At 53.5% G+C, this 20,845-nt stretch overlaps 1 protein-coding gene across 17 annotated transcripts in view; it reads right to left on the reverse strand.

Annotated features, from left to right (window-relative positions):
* KANK4 (KN motif and ankyrin repeat domains 4) overlaps positions 1-20,845 on the reverse strand; it is a 32,071-nt gene that overhangs the window by 3,334 nt on the left and 7,892 nt on the right. For 2 of the 17 annotated variants that reach the window (XM_086901818.1, XM_086901820.1), the window contains exons 4-9: positions 8,329-8,408; positions 4,972-6,978; positions 3,915-4,026; positions 2,503-2,715; positions 1,884-1,971; positions 1,288-1,507 (exon numbers count right to left, since the gene is read on the reverse strand). In XM_086901818.1, the coding sequence (XP_086757944.1) occupies positions 1,288-1,507; positions 1,884-1,971; positions 2,503-2,715; positions 3,915-4,026; positions 4,972-6,978; positions 8,329-8,344 (2,656 nt within the window). In that variant the 5' untranslated portion in view covers positions 8,345-8,408. Of the gene's footprint in view, positions 1-1,287; positions 1,508-1,883; positions 1,972-2,502; positions 2,716-3,914; positions 4,027-4,971; positions 6,982-8,328; positions 8,409-11,268; positions 12,109-19,463; positions 19,529-20,845 lie in introns of those variants that run through there. The other 15 variants (XM_086901813.1, XM_086901815.1, XM_086901828.1 and 12 more) reach the window with 14 other exon arrangements.

Consider the following 20,845-nt stretch of genomic DNA (forward strand, 5'->3'; position numbering starts at 1 on the left):
CACACAACGTGGGGAATCTTACATTCCCAGAAAAAGGAGTTATTCCATAATGATGCAGGACAAGGATTTATCTGTTTTAAATATCCAGGCTTGTGAGCGCAGCATTAAACGGCCCCTGGTGCTACAGTTAATTACAACTGTTGAGGTCAAATCAATTAACTTTGAAGACCACAACAAATAGAAATTAAAGGGGATAATTAATGCCTCAAGCACATGCTGGTTGGAGCTGTGGGCTGTTTGCTTTGGCTCCCGTGGCAAGGGAGCAGCAGAGCCCATCACCCAACGGGCGCGGAAAACATCCTGGCCCCGATTCACTCATTTTTCACTTCAAAGAGCCCACTTCCAGCTCCACCACGAGGAATGAGCTGTGTCTGAGGGTGAGGGCTCTGGTCCAGCCTCGCCCTGAGGAACCAGCTGCCTCAAACCCTTCCCTCCCTGTGCCTCTGTGGCAACAATCGGGTTATAGATGTGTATGATAATCTGCCATTTCCCAAACATTTCTTGGATTGTCCGGCCCATGAAAAAAGGCCAAAGTGCCTCTCTTCTCTTGGAGTACGAGCACATTTTTGCCCTGTACAAGCTCAGCTGAGATTTTTGTTCTTTCATTGCAACACAAGCTGAAAGTTCAACAGTTTAACATGGGAGTTTTTCTGTGGTGCTGGCGGGTTTCTTGTGCTCTCATGGGTCTGATCCTCCTGCCCCGAGCCATGATCTGGCTGCTGCAGGAAGCTGGGGGCCACCCCATCCCACCTGGACTGGGGCCATCAGGGACATCCCTTTGGATACAGCATCCCTGAGCCATCCCCAAAGTCAGGCTGCAAAACCTCAAGATGTGTGAGGGCTCTAATGAGCCTTAATGTCCCTGAGGAGCCTCAGCTGGGACCCCCAGCTACATCCATGGCCCCAGAGCTGAGCTATGGATGACTATGGATGCCGGTCTTGAGGTCAGCCAGGTCTCCTGGACAGACCTCAGCCCCATCCTCCTATTTTGGATGGATCTCAGGCCCCTGTTTTTCTCCTGGATGGACCTTGTCTCCATGTTTGTCTCCTGGATGGGGCCCTTGCAGGTAGGTGTTTGCTGGTCCTCAGCCCCACCTCTGTCCCACCTCCTTTAGCTCCTGACTGAGCTCCCAGGGAGGAGCCTGGATTCCCTTCAATGTTTGCCATGTCTGGGACTGCCCATGTCCCCATTCCCTGTGTAGGCACCACTGGTGGGGACACAACCCCTTGGTGAGAGCCATTCCCAGCCCAAGGAAGGGCCTGGCTGAGCAGGGTGGCCGTTCCTACCCGTGTCCAGCAGGAGCTTTGCAACCGGGAAGTTGGAGTGGGACACGCTGTAGTGCAGAGCTGTGTTGCCGTTCCTGTCGGGCAGGTTCACCATGGTCTCCAGCAGCTGGGGCTGGATGGCCCCCAGCGCCTCCAGGTACGCTGCCACCACCTCTGGGCTGGAAGATTTGTGGCTGGACACCTGGAACCACTCCTGGGAGATGGAGCCGAGGACGTGCTGCTGCAAACACCAAGGTGTCACCGTGACTGTCCCTGTGGAGCGGTGGCTGCCCCTGCTCCTGCCCCCACGTCCTCTGGCACCACCCAGCCAGAATTTAGCTTGTGGGTTTGTGATTGCTGCTACAACTTGAGGGGAAAAGAATTTCCTGTGGTAACTTGGATGAGTAACCAGACAAAACCTTCATCTTCCTTTTTTCCCCCCCCACTTTTCCTCTCTTTTTTGCTGTTCTAAAACTGACTCAGATGTCAACTCACCCCCCTCCCTTCACAAAGCTGTCCAGGGCACAGCCTGCAATGTGCCATCAGGATAATCTTGTCCATTAAAGTGAACAAAGAGCATGAACCGTGTCTGAAACAAGATTGGGAAATATCTGTACCAGATGTTTGTTGCTTGTGCTCCTGATTTCTGGGAGGTGTTCACTGAGGAGCTGGCAGGCAGCAAGGAAATCTTCAGAGGGTTTGCATCTAAAGGGAAAAGAGTTTGGTAAATCCACCATGGGACAGGACTTGCAGGAGGTATTGAAGCAAGTAGGAGAACACAGGCAGATGAGGTTGGAATATGTTCAACACATTTAAGTGTTTAAATTATTGGACAGAAGTTGTCCCAAGTTGACTTAACACAGATTTTAGATACAAAGCTAAGCACTTAAGCAAAGGTTTAAGCCCAGAGTCACAGATTTGTGTGGTAAACTTCATCTATTACAAAAATCCTTAAGGTTGGAGGGGGGGGAAAAAAAATCTTAGTCCTGAACCTGTAAAGAACTTTACCAAAAAACTTTCCATGAGTGGGGAGAAATGAGCTAACTCACCAGACGTGACTCATTGTCAAGTGTAGGGCCTGAATCAATCCCCATTAGATTCTGCAGTAACTCAGAAAATATTTAGCACTTTGAAGCCTTTTCCCTTGCCTGCAGAGGTCAGCACTGCTGTTCCACCAGCAGAAGCAGCCCTGACCCAACCCTGTGTCCTGCAGCCACCACCCGGTGTCCTGGTTACCTGTGAGCCTGGTGCTGAGAGCAGGGTGCTGCTCCTGCTGATGCCTCCTGCTCATCATCATCATCATCCTCACTCTTCTCCCCTGAGGAAGCCTCTTTGCTTTCCCTTCCAGCCTGCTCGGGCTCCAGGTCCCCGGCTCTGTCCTCGGTGTCGGTGTCGCCGTCCGAAGCGCTGTCGTCACAGCTCGTGTCTTCGCTTGACGTTGTCTCGTAGCTATTTGAGGACAGCACATGTTACTCCCTCCTTCCCCAGCCACGGGGCCTGACCAAGGCTCATTGACTCCAACGGGCCTTGGGTGAAGCCCAGGGTGACAAGCAGCGAGTTAAAAGGTCTGAGCCACAGCCGGAGTCGGGGTTAGTCTTTGTTTGGCGCCTTAAGCAGCAGGAGTGTGACAGAAGCAGTTAATGAGCAGCAGGCAGGGTTACTTCAGGGTTTGGAGGGATGTCCATCTCTCACAGCCCAGGCAGGGGCTGAGAGCTGCCTCCCTGCTGGGAGCTGTGGCAGGGTGACAGCAGCACGGCCCCTGTGGCAAGGAGGGACTGGCGGCACCGGCAGCCTCGAGGAGCACGAGACAAAAGCTGTGTTTGCACAATGAATCCACCATTCCAGCAGCCCTGATAGAGATCTCTCCTCTGCTTGTCTAAAAGCATTAATATTAATAATATCTTCCACAAAACAGAACATTTCACTCTGATGAACCCCAAAACTTTCCCCAAAGTAATCAAGACTCCTCCAGTCCCTACAAGTTGTACCCATGTGGTAGAAGCCAGCAGCTGGGCAGTCAGAGGAGCAGGGTGTGAGCAGAAAGCAGCACCCAGCTGTGTGCCCAGCCCAGGGACACTGACACTGCCAGTGTCTTCATGCCAGCACACCTCAGCAGGAGATGCTGCCTCTGCTTAGCTCACAGAGTGTTGGATATTGGACACACCTGGAATGGGGAGCACAAACTAAAGTCTCCTTCACCCCAAAGTAATTCCTCATTTACCAAAGCAGCCTTTTCCCAGCTGCTGTCGGTTTTGCTGGAGCATGGGGGCAGGTTAGTGGCAGTGTGCCCACTCAGGCAGTGCTGGCCTCCTCCAAAACCCACCAAGGTCAGTGGGAATCCTCATAGGGTATCTTCCCATGGGATCTTCCCACCTTCCCCAGCTGGGTTTGGGATGAAGCCCCAGCAGAAGGGCGTGCAGAGAGGGTCAGTCCCCGCTGCTCTGAACACACCATCACCTTTCCTTCACAGGGTTACTCACAGGTTATCAGTGCTGGATTAAAGAAGGGAGAAAAGAGGCTCCATTTCAACTGGCCTTTTAATCAGGAGGTTTGGAGGGGGAAAGAGGGGGAGAAGGAATGACTTCTCCAGCGATACAGAGGGCATTCCACGTTAAAAGGCAGGTTTTATCTTCTGAATGGATGCTTACCCACCATTTACCCCAACAAACTGGAGATTCTTTTTGGTCCCATTGCCTCCTGCATGGAAACCATAACCTTTCTTTTTCATGATGGATTTAAGACTTGTGGTTGGAGAGTTTTCTACCAAAATACAAAATAATAGATTAATTAAGCAGACGTGCCATAATTAGCAATAATTATTCCCAACCTCTAGCAACAAGCTACAAATCATAACTGTAAGCATCTTACTTCATCTTATGAGAGTCTTTTGATGTCTTGCAAAACTACAGGTGCAGCTGGCCACAACCTGAACCTGCCCTGCCACCTTTAATACAGGTCTCAAACCTCTCCAGGTGACTGGGAATATAAAGGAAGTGACAGGGAATTATGTATTTGTCCTATGAATAGATTTTACTTTTGTAATACTGTTTTGGTTTTTGGGGATTTTTTCCCTAGTAGTAATGTATTGGGAAATTCCTATATGAATCTGCTATAATACTACATGGATGAGGTTTTCACTGGACTTTGAATAGCGTCTATATATTAAGGAATAAGTCACTTGTCTATTTGCAAGTCCCTTCCCTCCCTCTCCCAGTGAAGATGGCATTGGATTCCCATCTTCATACAAGCTCAAATTATTTTAGATGAAGGTCTGTGAGCGGGGGGACAGGTCTTTTCCCAGCCTGGTTGCTCAGTTAGTTTGACTGGTTTGGGTTCTGGAGAACTCCACACTGATTTACCCCAGATGAGCACCAGCCTCATATTCTTGCAAACTGAGATGTCCAATCTGAATAAAAAGAATGTTTATTTGATGGAACAGCCACCAGCGTGACAGCTTTTGGAAGCTGATCCTGCATATAAATGAGCCACTGCTTTATGAGCTCCTACATCATTTTGTTTGCTTTTTTTCATGTCAGATCCATAACTTGTGATGTGCAGGGATTTGCCTTTCTCATCGTGTTTGTCGAGACTATTCCTGATCTGACTGACAACAACTGTTCCACCACACCCCACCCTGCTCCACGCTGGAATAAATGGGAAAGGATTTGGCCCAGACACATCGAAGCCTCTGCCAATATTATTTACCCAACTGTTGATAGTGTGTGTTGGAATTCTCCTTATCCACGGGCCCTTGCGAGGAGTAGGCAGAGAGCAGGGAGTTTAGGGAATTAACTAATTGGTTCTGGATGGAGCTGAGCTTGGAGGCCGGCTGCTTGATAGCGCTGGCCAGCTCGGGGTACCCGTGCTCCAAACACAGCCACTGCTCCTGCAGGAGCTCCTGGATCTTTTTGACATATTGCCCGATGGGGTCAACAGCCGGGACGTCCTCGTGGCCAGGGGCACCTTCCTCTTGCAGCCCTTCCCGAGGTTTATCTTCTCCAAAGCCTGCCTGGCTTCCGCCTGTGTTTGGGCCAAGGGAGTTCTGGTGGTTCTGGTTGTCGTCACTGGGGTGCTCGTGGATCTGCAGCTGGGTGAAGCTCGGAGCAGGAATTCCAGCCTCCATGCTGGCTTCACCAGAACGTCCCTCTGCTCCAGCGCCCGCCAGTCCCTGCTCTCCGCACGCGCCCACCTCCGCGGCCTGCGCGTTGGTGCCGTCTGCCCCGTGGGCACCACAGCCGATGGATCTGGTGGAGAGTGGGATATTGACGTTGATGCCTTTGTCCTGGACCTGCCTGACCCCTGTCACCTGTGAGAGCTCGGTGTTCACCGCAGCATCGAGGCACTGCAAGGCCCCGCTGCCCCGCCGCCACCGCGGCTCAGCCTCTTTGGACTTCTCCTGGCACAGCTGCTCTTCCAGCTGAGCTTTGGAGCTGGCCAGCAGCTTAATGCTTTTCTCCTTCTCCTGGATCTCATGATCCTGCTGCTCCAGCACTGCCCTGACCTGCTCGAGCTCCTCTTTCTTCTTAGCCAGCTGCTCCTCCAGCTCAGCAATCTGCTGCTTCAGTGCCGCGACTCCACCGGGCTCTCCCCCATCAGGAGCCTGGGGAACACCGTCCTCCTTGTCCCCTCCATCCTGGACATTCCTCTTCTCACCTTCCTTCAGCACATTCAGATCTACCTCGCTCACGCTTAGCCTTTCCGCAGGGCTCACGTTCTCCTCTGCCAGCTGGGGGGCAGCCGGCGGTGCTGCTTCACTCCCGGCATCGGCGGCATCGCTCTCCTCGCCCCCGCTCTCCATCACCACCTGCAGCTGCTGGTTCTGCCAGGGGGGCTGCACGGGGCCCAGCCCCGGCAGAACCCCACCGGGATGCCCCAGGGAGCCGGGATGCCCCAGGGAGCCGGGATGCCCCAAGGAGCCGGGATGCCCCAGGGAGCCGGGATGCCCCAAGGAGCCGGGATGCCCCAAGGAGCCGGGATGCCCCAAGGAGCCGGGATGCCCCAGGGAGCCGGGATGCGCCAAGGAGCCGGGATGCCCCAGGGAGCCGGGATGCCCCAGGGAGCCGGGATGCCCCAGGGAGCCGGGATGCCCCAAGGAGCCGTCCTGCTCCCAGCTCATCTCCCGCTGCGGGGTTACCGCGCTGCTGGCCGAGCCGGGCCGGGAGGTGCTTTCGGAGCCTCCCTGGTCGTGGCGGTGCTGCGGAGGGGTCCGGAGGGGCGAGGCTCCGGCCGGGGGGCTCTGGCCGGGGGGCAGAGCATCGGGCATGCTGGAGGCTCGCAGCAGCTGCGGCCGCGCCCGGAGCGCATCCTGCGGGCAGCCCAGCTCCGCCTGCCGCCGCGTCTCGGCCAGCAGCGCTCTCCGGCGGTAGCTCGGCTCCTCCGCCTCGGCGGGCAGCGGGGCTCGGGGGGGCTCCTCGCCCAGGGATGCCTTTCGCTGCGGGAAGGAGCAGGTGGAGGTCCAGCTCTTGCTGGGAGAGGCGCTGGAGCAGGCGCGGGAGCCGTTCTCGGGCAGGCTGAAGTTTCGGGGCAGGGTGTTGAATTTGGGCTGCTTGGCTCTGCGGTGGATGTGGACCCTCCTGATGGTGTTGCCTTTCTCGATGTCATCCACGTACTTGAGGAAGTCCAGGTCCAAGTGGAAGCCGTAGGGTGTCTCCAGGGAGTAGGGGAGGCTGTGGGGCTGCTCCCTGTCCCCATCGGGTTTGGGTGGCTGGCCATCTGCTGGAACAACCCCCAGAAAAAGAAGAAATTATTAAATTTTGGGGAAAAAAATTGTTTAGAGCAAGGGGAAGATGTTTTTTTCTTTTCATCTCAGTTTTGGGCAGGCAGGGGCTGCAGCTCATTATCGTGGAGGCTCGTGGTGAAGCTGTGCAGAGACACAGTGGCACGCACCAAGCTCTGATCTGGTTTTCCAGAGGTACATCAGGTAATTGTTGCACTGAGGAAGCCAAAAATTTCCTGAAATCATGGCTCTAATTGGCAATTAAGCAAACAGCAGGTTTTGCAGGCAGAGCTACGTGTCTGTGTAGGTACAGAGAGCTGCCTGGTGATAATAAATCCAGCTCAATAATAGAATATGGGATCAATCTATGACAATGACATTTTTCAAGGCTTTTGGTTTGGTTTTAACTTTCCAGTGGCATAAGCAGGAAATTCAGTGCACACCAAGGAGGAAAATCATTGCCTCGCTTCACCTGCAACCACCAGGTCACAAATTATTCCTTGCAAATGATGGATCTGGGCAGAGAGGCTGGACACAGACAGCACCAGCCGCGGCCATGCGGAACACGCTCATCTCAAGGTGACCAGCTCAGCTCCCAGCACTGCTCCTAATGGAGGCAAATCACCACTAAATGGGTGTCAGAGTGTTTGCCCACCCAGCCAGCACAGGCAAACAACAGCTCTCCACCCAAATCTCCCACTTCAACGCTGTTAACACAGCCATCTCCAGCCTGCAAATTTCCGTTCACAGCCCCCAGGTTTCCAGCTTGGGGGTTAACAGTTCAACTTCTGCACCACTGATGGTTCCCTTTATGCAAGTCCCTGAAATCACAGTGGTTTGGGCTGCTCTGCACCTCTGAGCAAACAAGTTGGGCTCAGTGAGGAGGAGGAGGCACCAGGGCCCGTGGCTGACCCCTTTGTCTCCATCCTGGTGGAGCAGCTGGAGAGGATGAGGACAATTTGGAACAGATTTTGGTGCTGCTCATCACAGAGCATCACTGAGATTCTGAGGCGCTGTCTGGGTGGAAGTCAGAGGAAGGACAGAGGGAAGGCACCACTGGGGTCATCCCAGGGCACAGGAGCACAGCTGGAGGGTGGGAGCAGGGATCTGTCACAGAGCATGTGAGGACAAATATGAGCTGATCTAGAGCTGGGAGCTGCTTTGCTGCAGTTTTTAAGAAATCTGCATAATAATGAACGATGCATTTTTCAACTCACCCCCACATCTACAGAGAACAGGTTATTTACAGCATTTCTGGTAAGGAAATTACTCCAGGGCTTGGTTGGTTTGTTTTGTTTTTTTTTCAAGGAATAAATGAACAAATAAACATCCTGTAGGCTCCATACCTTCTGTCTTCTCCATGGTGGGGTCTAACTGGGCTGTCACTTAAACATCTTCTGGCAAGGGCTGAGGAGTCGCTTCACCCCTGAAAAAAAAGAAATGGATATTTTTAATTTAATAAAATAACACAGCCATGGGAACTTCATCTCTCCTTAAAGCCTTACAAGTCTTCAAAGGCCACCCCCCTCCCACTTCCCATCTTCTGCAGCCCAATGGTGTCCAAGAGCTTTGAAGCTGCTAAAATCAATAGCTCCTTTTCCAGAGGCAACAACTTGTGCTTGACAGACACATCCCAGGGAGCTGGTCCTTGTAAAACATCCCCTGCATTACACAGGGTTTGATGGCCAGTGAGGACAGACAGACATTTGGGATTACTTGAGCACAGGGACCCTTCACTGACCCCTTGGAGCTGGAGATATCCAACATGATAAAAGATCCCTGACAACAGGGATATAAACTACACACAGAAATTACTGGTTTGCCTTTTTTTGTTTAAATCCATAACAAGCAAAGATTCAAAATTTATGTTGAATCTTGTTCAAATGACAAGACTTCACGTCCCTACTGTTAAAAACCTTCACCAAATTGCACTGAACCACAGATAAATTGCTTTCAGCTCAGGGAACAACTTCAGGTGGAAATCCACCACAGCCAGCACTGAGATCTTCACACCATTTCTGGGCTGTGTTACCCTCCAGCTCCTTCCCATCACGTGGACCCAGATGAGACCATCCTGGAGCATGAGAAATTAAGGCTGGGAAAAACCAAGAAAGGTCCTGGGTAAAGCTTTTGTCCTCCCAGTCCTTTAGAAAGGCACAGGGAGGAGGCAGGGAAGGGTGAAGGAGGTTGGGGCAGTTGGACATCAGAGTCCAACTGTGCTTGGCTTGTGCGAGGACGACAACAACGCTCCAAGGGAGAAGGTCTGGTTTTAATTTCTGCTACAGAGGATGAAGTGGGAGTTTCCTGAACAGTAGGTTGTTTGTTTATGATTCTCCTTACAGTATCCAGTTTGGTTCCTGGCCAGAGACGGTTCCACAGCCTCTTGGAAGTCCATCCCTGCTCCTCCAGTGCATCCCTGAGCTATGCAACATTCTCAGGGCAGGACAGAGCAGCACAAAGCCTGTGCTGAGCCAGCCCCAGCTCACACCCATCTCATGGACCAAACCACTCGAGTCTGAACTCATTTTCTGCCTGCAGAGCTTTGCCTCAGCGAGGGCTTTAGCACTTGACCACAGTTCCAGAGCTCCCCACAAAGGGACTCCAGCTGACCTTTACCAAAGACCAGCTAAAAAATGAAGTCAAATCCTGCTGTACTGTTACCATAGGACATTGCCACATCCCTGAAGTGTCCAAGGCCAACTTGTGAGTGACCTGGTCTAGTGGAAGGTGTCCCCACCCATGGAATGAGATGATCTTCAAGGTCCCTTCCAACCCAAGCCATTCTATGACTCTGTAACAAATCCTTTGAAAGATCAAAACCTTTTAAAGGAACAATTAGTTGTCAATCAGGTAGGCATGATTATGGTCAATGCACAGCCTTGATGGAAAATCAGGAAGGTCCAAGCCCAAGGAGAACATCAAAGCTCTCCAAAGCTCCATTGGGGTCACAGAGGGTCATGTTGATGCCCACCCAGCACCTTGTGAGCTCCTGGAAAGCTCCTGATGTGCTCTCCAATTAACCACACTCCTTCTGCAGAGGGCAGCTCCTTCTGTCTCCTCCTGCCAACAAACAGCACGTGCCAAAACAAACACCAGCCTCTTTCTCAAATGTTGTTGCTTTCCCTTAATTTTCCAACTGCAGACAATTCCAGCCTAACCAGCTACACTCTACTCTTCTAGGTCATTTATTCAGAAGTGGGGGGGAAAGCCAGTGAATAGGATGGTTTTTAATATCTAGATAATTGCATCTATTTGGATCATTTATGAGCTGGCCAGGTCCCAACTCTGCAGCCCAAATTGATACTACGACTACTCTCCTTTGACCAATCTTCTTCAAAATCACCTCGTAAAAGGATGCTGAATGTACCCAACCAGCTTGCTGATGTTCTCCTGTCCCCTCTGGGGCAGCTCAGGCACGGAGAAGGATGGCTTAGAGCCAAAAATGTGCTTCTTTGGACCCCACAGCTGCTCTCCCATGCCTGTCCCTAAGAAAAATGAGTTTAAATATGAAGTCATCTGCCAGAAGTAGCAGACCCCTACACCCAGGGTCCAGCCCATAATTTGAGGAAGGGTAACAGCTTTAGGTGCATCTCCATCCTGCTAAAACCTGTTAGCCTGACCCTCTGTCAGGTTCTATATTTGCTGAGTTTTCTCCATTAAATAAAATTGACAACATTTCTTTTCGTCCTATGCATCGCTGATTTTCACCTTGGCTAGACAGAGAGGATTAATCCAGATTGGAATTAGGCTGTTTTTCTCAAGGCAGGAATAAATACATCAAGAAATGGAAACGGAGAAGCCAAGTATGTGAGAAGGCAACAGCACAGAGTGAAGTGGTTTTATTCCCTGGGGCAGCCCCTTTGAAGGGACAATGTGCTGTCTTTTTAACCAGCCTGGACTCAAACACTGGCTCTTTACACTCACATTTAACCCTTCTTTCACTCCATGCCACTTGCCAGGCAATGGGAGCAGCTCCACCAGCCACCCCAGCCGGCAGAAAGGAGAGCGCCACAACACCCCCAAACATTTAAATTACAAATTAACTCAACCACATACCACAAACATCCACAAAATCCATTCTCCCAGAGTGTCTTGCTAGTAATTTTAACTGGGAAACAGTTAACCCTGAGCCCACAGATAACAAGCTAATCCACCAGCACAGTCCTGTTAGCTGTAACACAACACGATTTGAGCTCTGCCTGTCTGTTCTCCTGCAGTGCAGCAGCAGCTCCAGCACTTCGTGGTGAAAGGAAAAAACTGGTTAGCAAAGCATTTTGTCATGTTACCTGCTCACGCTGGCACCTACAAACCCCCCGAGGAGCAGCAGCTCTCGCCTCCCTCCAAAGCATCTTCTCCCATGGCCAGAGCCGGCAGCGAAGGGTTCGGAGCAGCAAACGCGGCGTGGCTGGACCCCAGCCTGTTCCAGCAGTTACAAAGTTGGTCAGCTGAGCTGTGACCTTGCTCAGAAAGCAAATACAAGTTTAAACCAAGAAGCACAAAAGAGGGATTGATTTTCCAACAGAGCAGCCCACGGCTCTCGGATGACCTTTACGAGGACAGTCGAATCCCGGTGCACAAAGCGAGTTACTTTTCCAGGGAATAGTTACCTTTCCCAGAAAACCCAGAGCACCAAGCTCTGCCTGGGCTGTCGAGGGGGGCGCTTCCTTATCAGGGCTGATAATGGAGAGAGAGTCAATAACCAACGGCGGGGTTGTTGCCGTACCTGATGCTGCAGCTGCAGCCCTCCGCATGCTGCACCTCCGGCTGGAGCATTAGCAATTCCACCAGCGCCTCTCCCCAGGAAACGCAGCCGGCTGCTGCCACTCGCAGCCTGGGGGAAGCTGCAGAAGGGCTCAGTGTCCCCAAATCCTCCCGGCGTTCCCACGTGTGGAGCAGCCCCTCGCCCTCGTCCCCATCCATCCGCAGCCCCAGGAGATGCCGGACGGGATGGATGCAGGGACAGAGTGTCCCGGTGTCCCCGGGGGGGGGACAGTGCCACTGTCCGTATCAAACTCTCCAGCCCCTGGCTCTGGGGTTGTCCATCCAAACTTCCAGCTGGCGGAGCAGACACGTGGAATGGGCTGCCCGGAGAAGCTGTGGCTGCCCCTGGATCCCTGCAAGTGGCCACGGTCAGGTTGGAGCAGCCTGGGATAGTGGAAGATGTGCCTGCCCATGACAAGGGGTGGAAGGAGATTTAAGGGCTTTAAGGTGCCTCCCAACCCAAAGCAGTCTGTGATTCTGTGATTTTGGGCAGGGTGCTCGTGGCATTTTGGGCAGAGTGCCCGTCCCAAGCCTGTCCCGAGCATTGGCATTCCCCTCGGGCATCCTGGATTGCTGCCCCTCCAGGCTGGCAACAGGGACAAATCCCTCAGTCTCTGCACTGAACTTGCAACAACCTCACGCTTGCAAAGGCCGAGGGGTTCAGGGCTGCAAAACTCTTCCAGGGCTGGGAAAGAAAACCCTGGGAAGCAGAGGCATCCCCTGGGAGCCGGGGGCTCTGCTGGGGGCTCTCACCAGGGACTCCCATCACACAGCACCTTTCCCATCGCTGAACGAGCAGCACAACCCAAATCTCACGCTAGGGAGGAAAACCACATCTTGTCACTGTGTGAGAGCAGAGCTGCTGGCGCTGCTCCAGCTCCCTGCAACCCCCCAAACGGGACTTTAACACATTAACTTTGAAGAAAAGCAGACAAGTTTTGCCTTTGCAGGAAGCAGAGTATCTGGACGCGTAGACAACCAGCAGTGTTTGTCCTTCTGCCAGCTCTCCCCGAGGCACGGATGGGTTAAACTTCCGACCCAAGGAATGAAAAATAATTTCAGCAGCCGGTTAAATGCCGCCTTTCCCAAACACTGCCTTTCCCAAATGCCGCCTTTCCCACGCGGCTCCATCCCACACCGCACGGGGCCACGGCTCGGTGTCGATGGCTTTCTGCTTTCACAAGCAATTACTGAGCCTGAGGTTCCAAACCAACTCCAGAGCACGTTGGCTCGTTTTCTGCTGAATTCTTCTGCTTTAGTTACGCTTGTGCGTCTTTTCTGAGCACATTCTGCCACTTGTGTTCTCCAGACAAAGCAGCACGACAGAAAAAATACACGTATTTCTGTATGATGCTGATGTAAAGTCATTCTGAAAGAATTGTTTGGTTTTCCCACTGGACAGACCTAGCAGGAAGCTTTAATTTGGGGCATTTCCTCATTGCAATTACCTACAGTTGTTCCCTCATTTAATCCCTCTGGAACTGAAGAAGTCTGTGACCCTTTAAATAAGCTTTTAATCGGGAGCTACAAAGGGAAGGAGTCAAAACACGCAAATTAATTCATTATGGGCTGGTGCTTGATGGATTCACATCCAGCCTCTGATAGCTTTGCCCAAGAGGGCTGCTGCAGGGTGGGAAGTGGGGAAGGGGTTCACCAAGGTTGTCCCCCAGGCATGAGAACTGAGGTCATGGCCTGAAACTGCTGCTGCTTCACATCAGGCACCGCAGCTGCCGGGGGGGTTTGCTCTGCCGGCTGCTCCCATGGATGAGAGGAACCAGACGGCCCTAAAGTGGCTCAAGAGCCATCCCATCCACCCCTCCTGGCCACCACTGCTGCCTCCCTGGATGCTGCCTTCCCCTGCCCACAGAGAATCCCTGTGGGATGGCAGGTTTGGCCTTCACCCCCTCTCCTCTCCACCACAGATCCATCACAAAGCGATCCAGGGACAACTGAGATCATCCAGTGCCACCTCCCTGCTCCAGCAGGGTCATCACAGAGCACCCTGCTCAGGAGTGTGTCCAGACAGGTCTGGAACGTCCCCACTGAGGGAAACTCCATGGCCTCTCTGGACAATCTGTGCAGGGCTCGGTCACTGCCCAGGAAAGAAGTTCTGCCTCGTGTTCAAGAAATTCCCAGGCATCAGTTTCTGCCCATTCCTCCTGTCCCATTGCTGGGCACCAGTGAGCACAGCCTGGTCCATCCTTGTCCATCTGAGACCTCCCTTTGGATACTTATATCCATGGACGGGGCCCCTTCTCAGTCCTCTCTTCTTGAGACTGACCAGGACCAACTCTCTCAGTCTTTCCTGGGCACGGAGATGCTCCAGGCCCTTCCTCATCCCCACAGCCTCCACTGTCAGCTCCGTGTCCCTCTTGTCCTGAGGAGCCCAGAGCTGGACACAGCACTCCAGATGTGCCTCACAGGGCTGAGCAGAGCGGCAGCATCACCTCAGGGTGACCCTCAGACAGAGCTGACCCTCGGCACCCAAAGGGTTACACCAAACCTGCTCCATCCAGGCGGTCTGGATTGCACAACAACCGGCTGAGCTACCACTGCAAATGGACATACCAGGAATAAAAATGGCCTCTCGGGGAATATTTGTTGTACAGATTTTTCAATCCTGTTTTCACTGCAGAGGAAGAAAAATAACCCACTTCCAGTCTGCTGGGGATGTGCACACGGGTGGGATCTCCGCTGTGATCCGCTGCCCGCTGGCACAGCCGCGGGAAGGAGTTTCCCTCCAGGAGAGAAAAAAAAGAGGTTTGAAAACTTTGTGGGATTAAATAAATACCTAGCTAAATAAAAGCAGTTTAAAGTCCTGGTTTGCAAGGAGTTGTCATGAGGTTTCCCAAAGTGAGAGCAAACAGGGTTCCTGATGGATGAGGTCTGAATCCTGGGAGCCCACCAGCCACCTTCCCACATCTGTCTGGCATCACAAAATCACCACTGCCACTGGTCCTGTGTCCCACAACATCCCTTGGAATGGCAGCTTGAGGGGGCAGAAGGCAGCTGAGCAGACCCAAAATTAAACTGGAGAGACCAGACAATGCCTGAGCCACTGCTATAAACCCAACAGCACCAGGAGGAAAAGTTTCCAAGCCGGATCCATCCCAGCCGGCAGCCACACCACACGTGCTGGGCAGCCTTCCCTCTGTGCTGGTATCACCCACGGCACGTGCTGAGGCAGAGCAGGACTGGATTTAGGATGCAAAACCTGTAAGTTATGGGAAGAGCCTTCATCCTGGGGCCAATGGATGGTCTCAGCACGTGGCTGATGACAATGGGGGCCCCTCAGCACCGGGATCTTATCGCACCCCAAGAGGAAACTCCCTCGGCTGCTGCCTGCCCGGGGCATCTCCAGAGCAGAGCTGGGAGCTGGAAGCAATTTGGGAGTGCTGGAGAGGGACGAGCTCTCTCTGCAACCCATCAGCTTGTGGCTGATGATGGAGAGGTCCAGGCTGGCCTCCCACCCTCTCTGCAAAAAAAGCAGCGGAGGAGGAGGCGGATGGGGCTGGAGCTGGGGGCTGTGCGCATGGAAAACATCCTGGAGGCGTGTGGGGCCTCCCCGGGGTTTGAACGGAGACGTTCACAAGGAAGCTGAATAATGAACCCGGCAGCACTTAATAAAGAAGAGGATCTCTTTCAGCAAGCCCTGGGTGTGCAACCCTTGGTACTTAAACAGCCATTTCAGGCCCCTTTCCCAACGTCTATAATAAAGTTGTGTGGACACTGATTTTATTAAAGCTGCTCGTTGCTGTCTAATAAATGTTACGAGCTTCCTGCCAGCATTTCCATTAGAGACGGGTCAGACCTGGAGGTATCAGATATCCAAACTCTCTCCCTCTTTTATGGATTACCAGGAGGGGAAAATGATCACATTCACCCCCTCCTCTGATAACCTCTTTTCTGACTGACCTCCAGCTCATTCCAGCCAAGGACTTACAAAAGCTTTGGTCGATTCTTGTGATTTTATCCCGTCCCTTGAAAACTGTGGTGTTTTCCCTAAAGTCTTCTTTCCCAGAGCCAGGCGATCACAAAAAGCACCCAAAGCCCTGAAACAAAAGTGCTCCACAGTCAGAAGGCAGACAAAAATCTGAGGTGCCTCGTTTCTAATGTTTACTCTCTTTGCCTCAATCCCACAAGTTTTGAGAGAAAACAATGAAGCCCTGCTGTGGCTTCTGGTCTCTTCCAAGCTGCTGGTTTCTACCTCCTTGACCTTGGGACAAGTCAAGCTTTGCTGCCATGACACTGAATAACTCCCACGTGGCCAAAGTGGGAAATTTTAGGTGCTTTTAGGAAAACCCTTTTGTCTGCATTTCTCTCCTCCTCCCTGGGCAACCACCGCAATCCCCCATGGAGACACGGAGCCATTTCACATCGATTTCTGACCCGAGCCAACAAGACTTGGATTGATCACACACCCCTGACAAGTTTAAAAACCTCTTCACACAAGAAAATTTCTTTTTCAGGCCACCTGAAATCACTGTCCTCATTGATTGGGACTGCAGAGAGGGTGGATGTGCCGCCTTCCTCCTCTGCTGTGTGGATAACAGGAGCTGGGAGCTCTGGAGCAGAATTTCCCACCTCTCACCCATTTAGGAAAAGGGGATTTTCCTCCAGGTTTTTGACCAAGTCTCTTTTGACCAAACCACTGGGACTTTACATTGCTGGTGTAGTTTCAGCTTTCTCACTCACACCATATTCAACCCTGACAGGCAGAGGAACCAGCTGCAAAGACAAATTTAAAATATTCTCACTTTGAAGATGGAGACCTCTGTGTCTGGGTAGGTCTTTCACCATACTTCATATTTCTGATTCCACCAAATTCTCCATTTGGGCAGTGTATTATCTTAATAATGACACCACCTTCTTTTTTGTGTGCTGTTTAAACATGGGCAGGACTCGAGGCTTCCAGAAACATGAATTCCACTGAGGTTTAAAATCAACAGGGTTGAAGCAGGAGCTCCCTGCAGCCGGTTCCTCCCCACTGCCATCCCCTGGCAGTGTCACTGTGAGGATCTCTGTCCCAAGCCATGGGCTCCTTCACACCCCTGGAGTTGGGGTCAGGGTTTTATTGACCAAAATCTGCATCCCGCTGCTCTGGAGCCAGGCAGAGTCACATCACCCCTGTCAAGTGGGGCGCCAAATGGAAAATACAATAACTTCACATATTGACTTTTTTCCCCTCATCAGTTGGGCCATGCTTATCCCTATGGCTGCTCCTAAAGCTTCCTTAAAAAGACCCAAGATTTGATGAGTTGGACTGCGACACACAGTGATGAAAATACGACTTTTAAAATATTTGGCAGCTGTAAAACCACCAAGGGAGGGACCTGAATTGGGACCGAGCTCGTGAATGAGCCTATGTTCGTGCAGCAACCATGTCCCAGGATCTCAACACTGCTCCTCATTCAAGGAATGCTTTGAGACCAAACCTCTCCCTCCTGAAAGGCTCCCATGCCAGAGTTGTTTGACGTGAAGCAATGTCATATTCCTGAGGGGATGACACCTGGGAGATAAAACCTTCCTCTCAACAAGACTTTCTGGAGAGAATGGTTTTCCCATTCACAGGAAACTGCACCTGGAGGTTGACAGAGCCCACAGCAGCAACAAGCTCCCTTGACATCTCATCTTCAGCAGCAACAGGTTCCCTGACATCTCATTTTCCAGCTCCAGGACTGTTTGAATGAATCCACTCACTGACCCCTCCTCAACCACAGGACCTCCCCAGCCAGGTCCGACGTCAGGCTGACTGTTGTTTCAGTAAATATATTTATTTTTTAAATATTACAATCAAAGTGACAAATAATCAATGATTAATGTGAAGTTACAGGTTCCCCCTCCTCTGCCATCTCAGGTAACATTTAAGAGATCAGCTTTGCCCATTTAGCCCATCCAAAATCAAAAACAAACCACCTGGAAGACTGCAAAACACATCCAAAGGCAAATGCTGATTTTTTTCCCCATTGCTCATGCAGGGCAAGGGTAGCAACCACAGCAATGTTTTTGGGTGTTCACCAATTTCATTTGGGCAACACAAATAAAATATTGAATATCTGGGGTAGCTCTGAACAAGGGAAACCCATCCTGGTGGTGTCACATCCCAGAGCTGTCAGGAAAATGAGATATCCCTGAAGAGACCAGACCCACTTCCACCCCTGCATGGTGAACATCACAGCCAGAACATCCAGACCACGACTTCCTCCGTCCTGAACTCACGTGAACTTCCAGCTGAGATTATCCAACCCACGTTCTGCCTTCACCGACTTCCTCACGGACCACCCAGCCTCTTCTCCAGCGACCAGTGCTCCCCGTTCCTGATTTCTCCCGGAGCACAGCCCCAGCTCTTAGGCCTGAGTGAAATCACCAGCTGGCCACTGGGAGCTGAGGAAAGCTGCCCGGGGCACGCCTGGTCCCGGCAGAGTTGGGCTGCTCAGAAATGCCCTGGCAGCATGCACAGCAGGGAAAGGCGATGCTGCCCGTCCCTCCGCTCCCGGAGCTCCGGCCAGAGCAGAAACGAGGGGCCGGGAGCTGCTCCGTGCGGCGGCTGCGACGGGCAAGGGACCGGGGAGAGGCTGCGGGCAGGGGGGAGACCACGCTCAGCCTGCAGGCTGGGCTGGGGCTTGGCTGAGCCACATCTTCATGGCCAGGCAGGGTTTTACGGTTCGGTTTTGAGGCTAAACACAACTCTGGGAACTTCCACTGCAATGCCCCAGCCCTCACACGGTGACCTCTGGGAGCTTTCCTGCCCTCTCCCAGCCACGCTCAGTGCCTCCATCCCGGAGCCAGGGGTGCTCTGGAAACACTCCTGTCCCGAGTGAGCCACGGCTGCTGCTGCCCCGGGCAGCCACGCGAGGGGCCAAGAGCCCGGAGCACCCTTGGAGCACACCCAGGATCCCCTTGGAGCACACCCAGGATCCCCTTGGAGCACACCCAGGATCCCCTTGGAGCACACCCAGGATCCCCCTTGGAGCACCCTCCAAAGCGCTCCCACACATTCCCTGAGGATCCTGGAGCATCCCTGAGCACTTTCACAACATCCCTCTGAACATCCTCCAGCGCACCCCCGAGCATCCTCCAGCGCTGTTCCCGATGTCCCCGAGCACCCCCAGACACAAACCCCCCCAAACCGCCTCAAACTGCCCCAGGACCCGGAGCCTCACGATGCCCGGTGCCCGGATCCCGGTTCCCGGTGCCCGGTACCCGGATCCCGTTGCCCGGATCCCGGTTCCCGGATCCCGGTGCCCGGATCCCGGTGCCCGGTTCCTGGATCCCGGTGCCCGGTTCCCGGTGCCCGGATCCCGGTGCCCGGTGCCGGTGCCCGGTGCCCGGATCCCGGTTCCCGGTTCCCGGTGCCGGGTGCCCGGTGCCCGGATCCCGGTTCCCGGTGCCCGGTGCCCGGATCCCGGTGCCCGGTGCCCGGATCGCGGTTCCCGGTGCCCGGATCCCGGTGTCCGGTGCCGGGTGCCCGGTGCCCGGATCCCGGATCCCGGTTCCCGGTTCCCGGTGCCCGGATCCCGGTGCCCGGTGCCCGGATCCCGGTTCCCGGTGCCCGGATCCCGGTTCCCGGTGCCCGGATCCCGGATCCCGGATCCCGGTTCCCGGTGCCCGGTGCCCGGATCCCGGTGCCCGGTGCCCGGATCGCGGTTCCCGGTGCCCGGATCCCGGTGCCGGTGCCCGGATCCCGGATCCCGGATCCCGGTGCCCGGCGCGGCCGTACCTGCACGGGCAGATCGCAGCGCCGCGGTGCCGCTGCCTCCTCCGGGAGGGACCCGAGGCGGACCCGGGGGCGGGGCGGGACCCGGTGCCCTCCCCCGGGCAGCGGGGCCGGCCCGGGGCGGCGGGGACGGGCTGCAGGCGGGACAGCGGGAGCCAGCAGCAGCGGCTGCTGTGGGAGGCTGCAAAGCTGCTTTTTGGGATTTTTTTTTTTTAACTTTCTCTCTCATGCCCGCGGTATTCAGTTTAACGCTTTATTTATACTTTCGTGGCTCATCCTGTTTGCACAGATGCGGATCGAGAGCGGTGGGAAGGGAAATGTGCGGGGATGGGCTCGGGATGCAGAACTTGAACTGTTTTTGCACCAGCTGTTCTCTGGCTCGGCCCTTCGGCCCCGCCCGGTTCACATCGGGCCCTTGTTCCTGAATGCAGTCACATGGAAAATTATAAAGAAAAGGCAATTTGGGTTTTCGGCTTTGAGCCTCCCCATGTGCCCAATCCCACGTGCTCATCCAGCTGCACCAAGTGGGGTCCGGCAGAAATCGGTTTAGTGATGCCAAATAGTACCTCCAACGCTAGGTAAAACTTTTGATTTTCCTTGTCTTTGAGACACGGGGGCAAATCCCAGCCCTGCTCCAGCTGTTCCAGAGCGTGGGAGAGCAGCAGCCCCAGTGATGCTGGGGCAGCACATGGTCTCCATCTGGGCCAGGAACTCAGCATCCAGTGGGGATGGATGTGGCTCACTGGGATCCCCCCTCCCTTCGAGAAGAACCCAAAGACCTTTGAAGTCTGACTGGGAACGTCTCAGGGGGAGATCTGAGGCTGCTGCTCAACCACCCAGTAATTCCAGAGCCCTCCTGGCAGTGCCCAGGCTCCTGGTAAATGCAGAGGAATAAAATATCCCATTACCCAGTTCAGGAGTGATGGGGCTCTGCCCAGAGGCAGTCTGCCCTCAGTTCCATGTGAGGGGCTCAGGTGCTGAGTGAGAGGAGAACATTTCTGGAGTCTAACAGACCAGAGAACTAAGGGAAAAGTGTGGAATCCTTCAGGCTCCCCAGGACAGCCCCTGCTCCTGCTGTTCAGGGTATTCTGGCAGTGCCCAAAAGAGAGGGATCATACTGGGTTTGGGTTTTTTTTGCTGGTGGAGGTGGGGGGTGATCCTGACATTATTTTTTTCTCTTGAACCTGATCAACAAACCAACTTTGATGTGCAGCCATGGCCTTGGAGACACAGCACCTCTCCTGCTGCTCCTGGGACCGTGCACCTTATCCATTACCCATCCCTTGTGCTCATCCCAAAGCCAGGATGATCCCTTGAGCCCTAATGACAGCAACGAGGCTTTTGCAGCAGAAACTTTGGGCACCTACAGGAAGCTCTTGTGGTCG

Source organism: Cyanistes caeruleus, chromosome 9, assembly GCF_971803275.1.
Source record: "Cyanistes caeruleus chromosome 9, bCyaCae1.hap1.1, whole genome shotgun sequence".
Lineage (NCBI taxonomy): Eukaryota > Metazoa > Chordata > Aves > Passeriformes > Paridae > Cyanistes > Cyanistes caeruleus.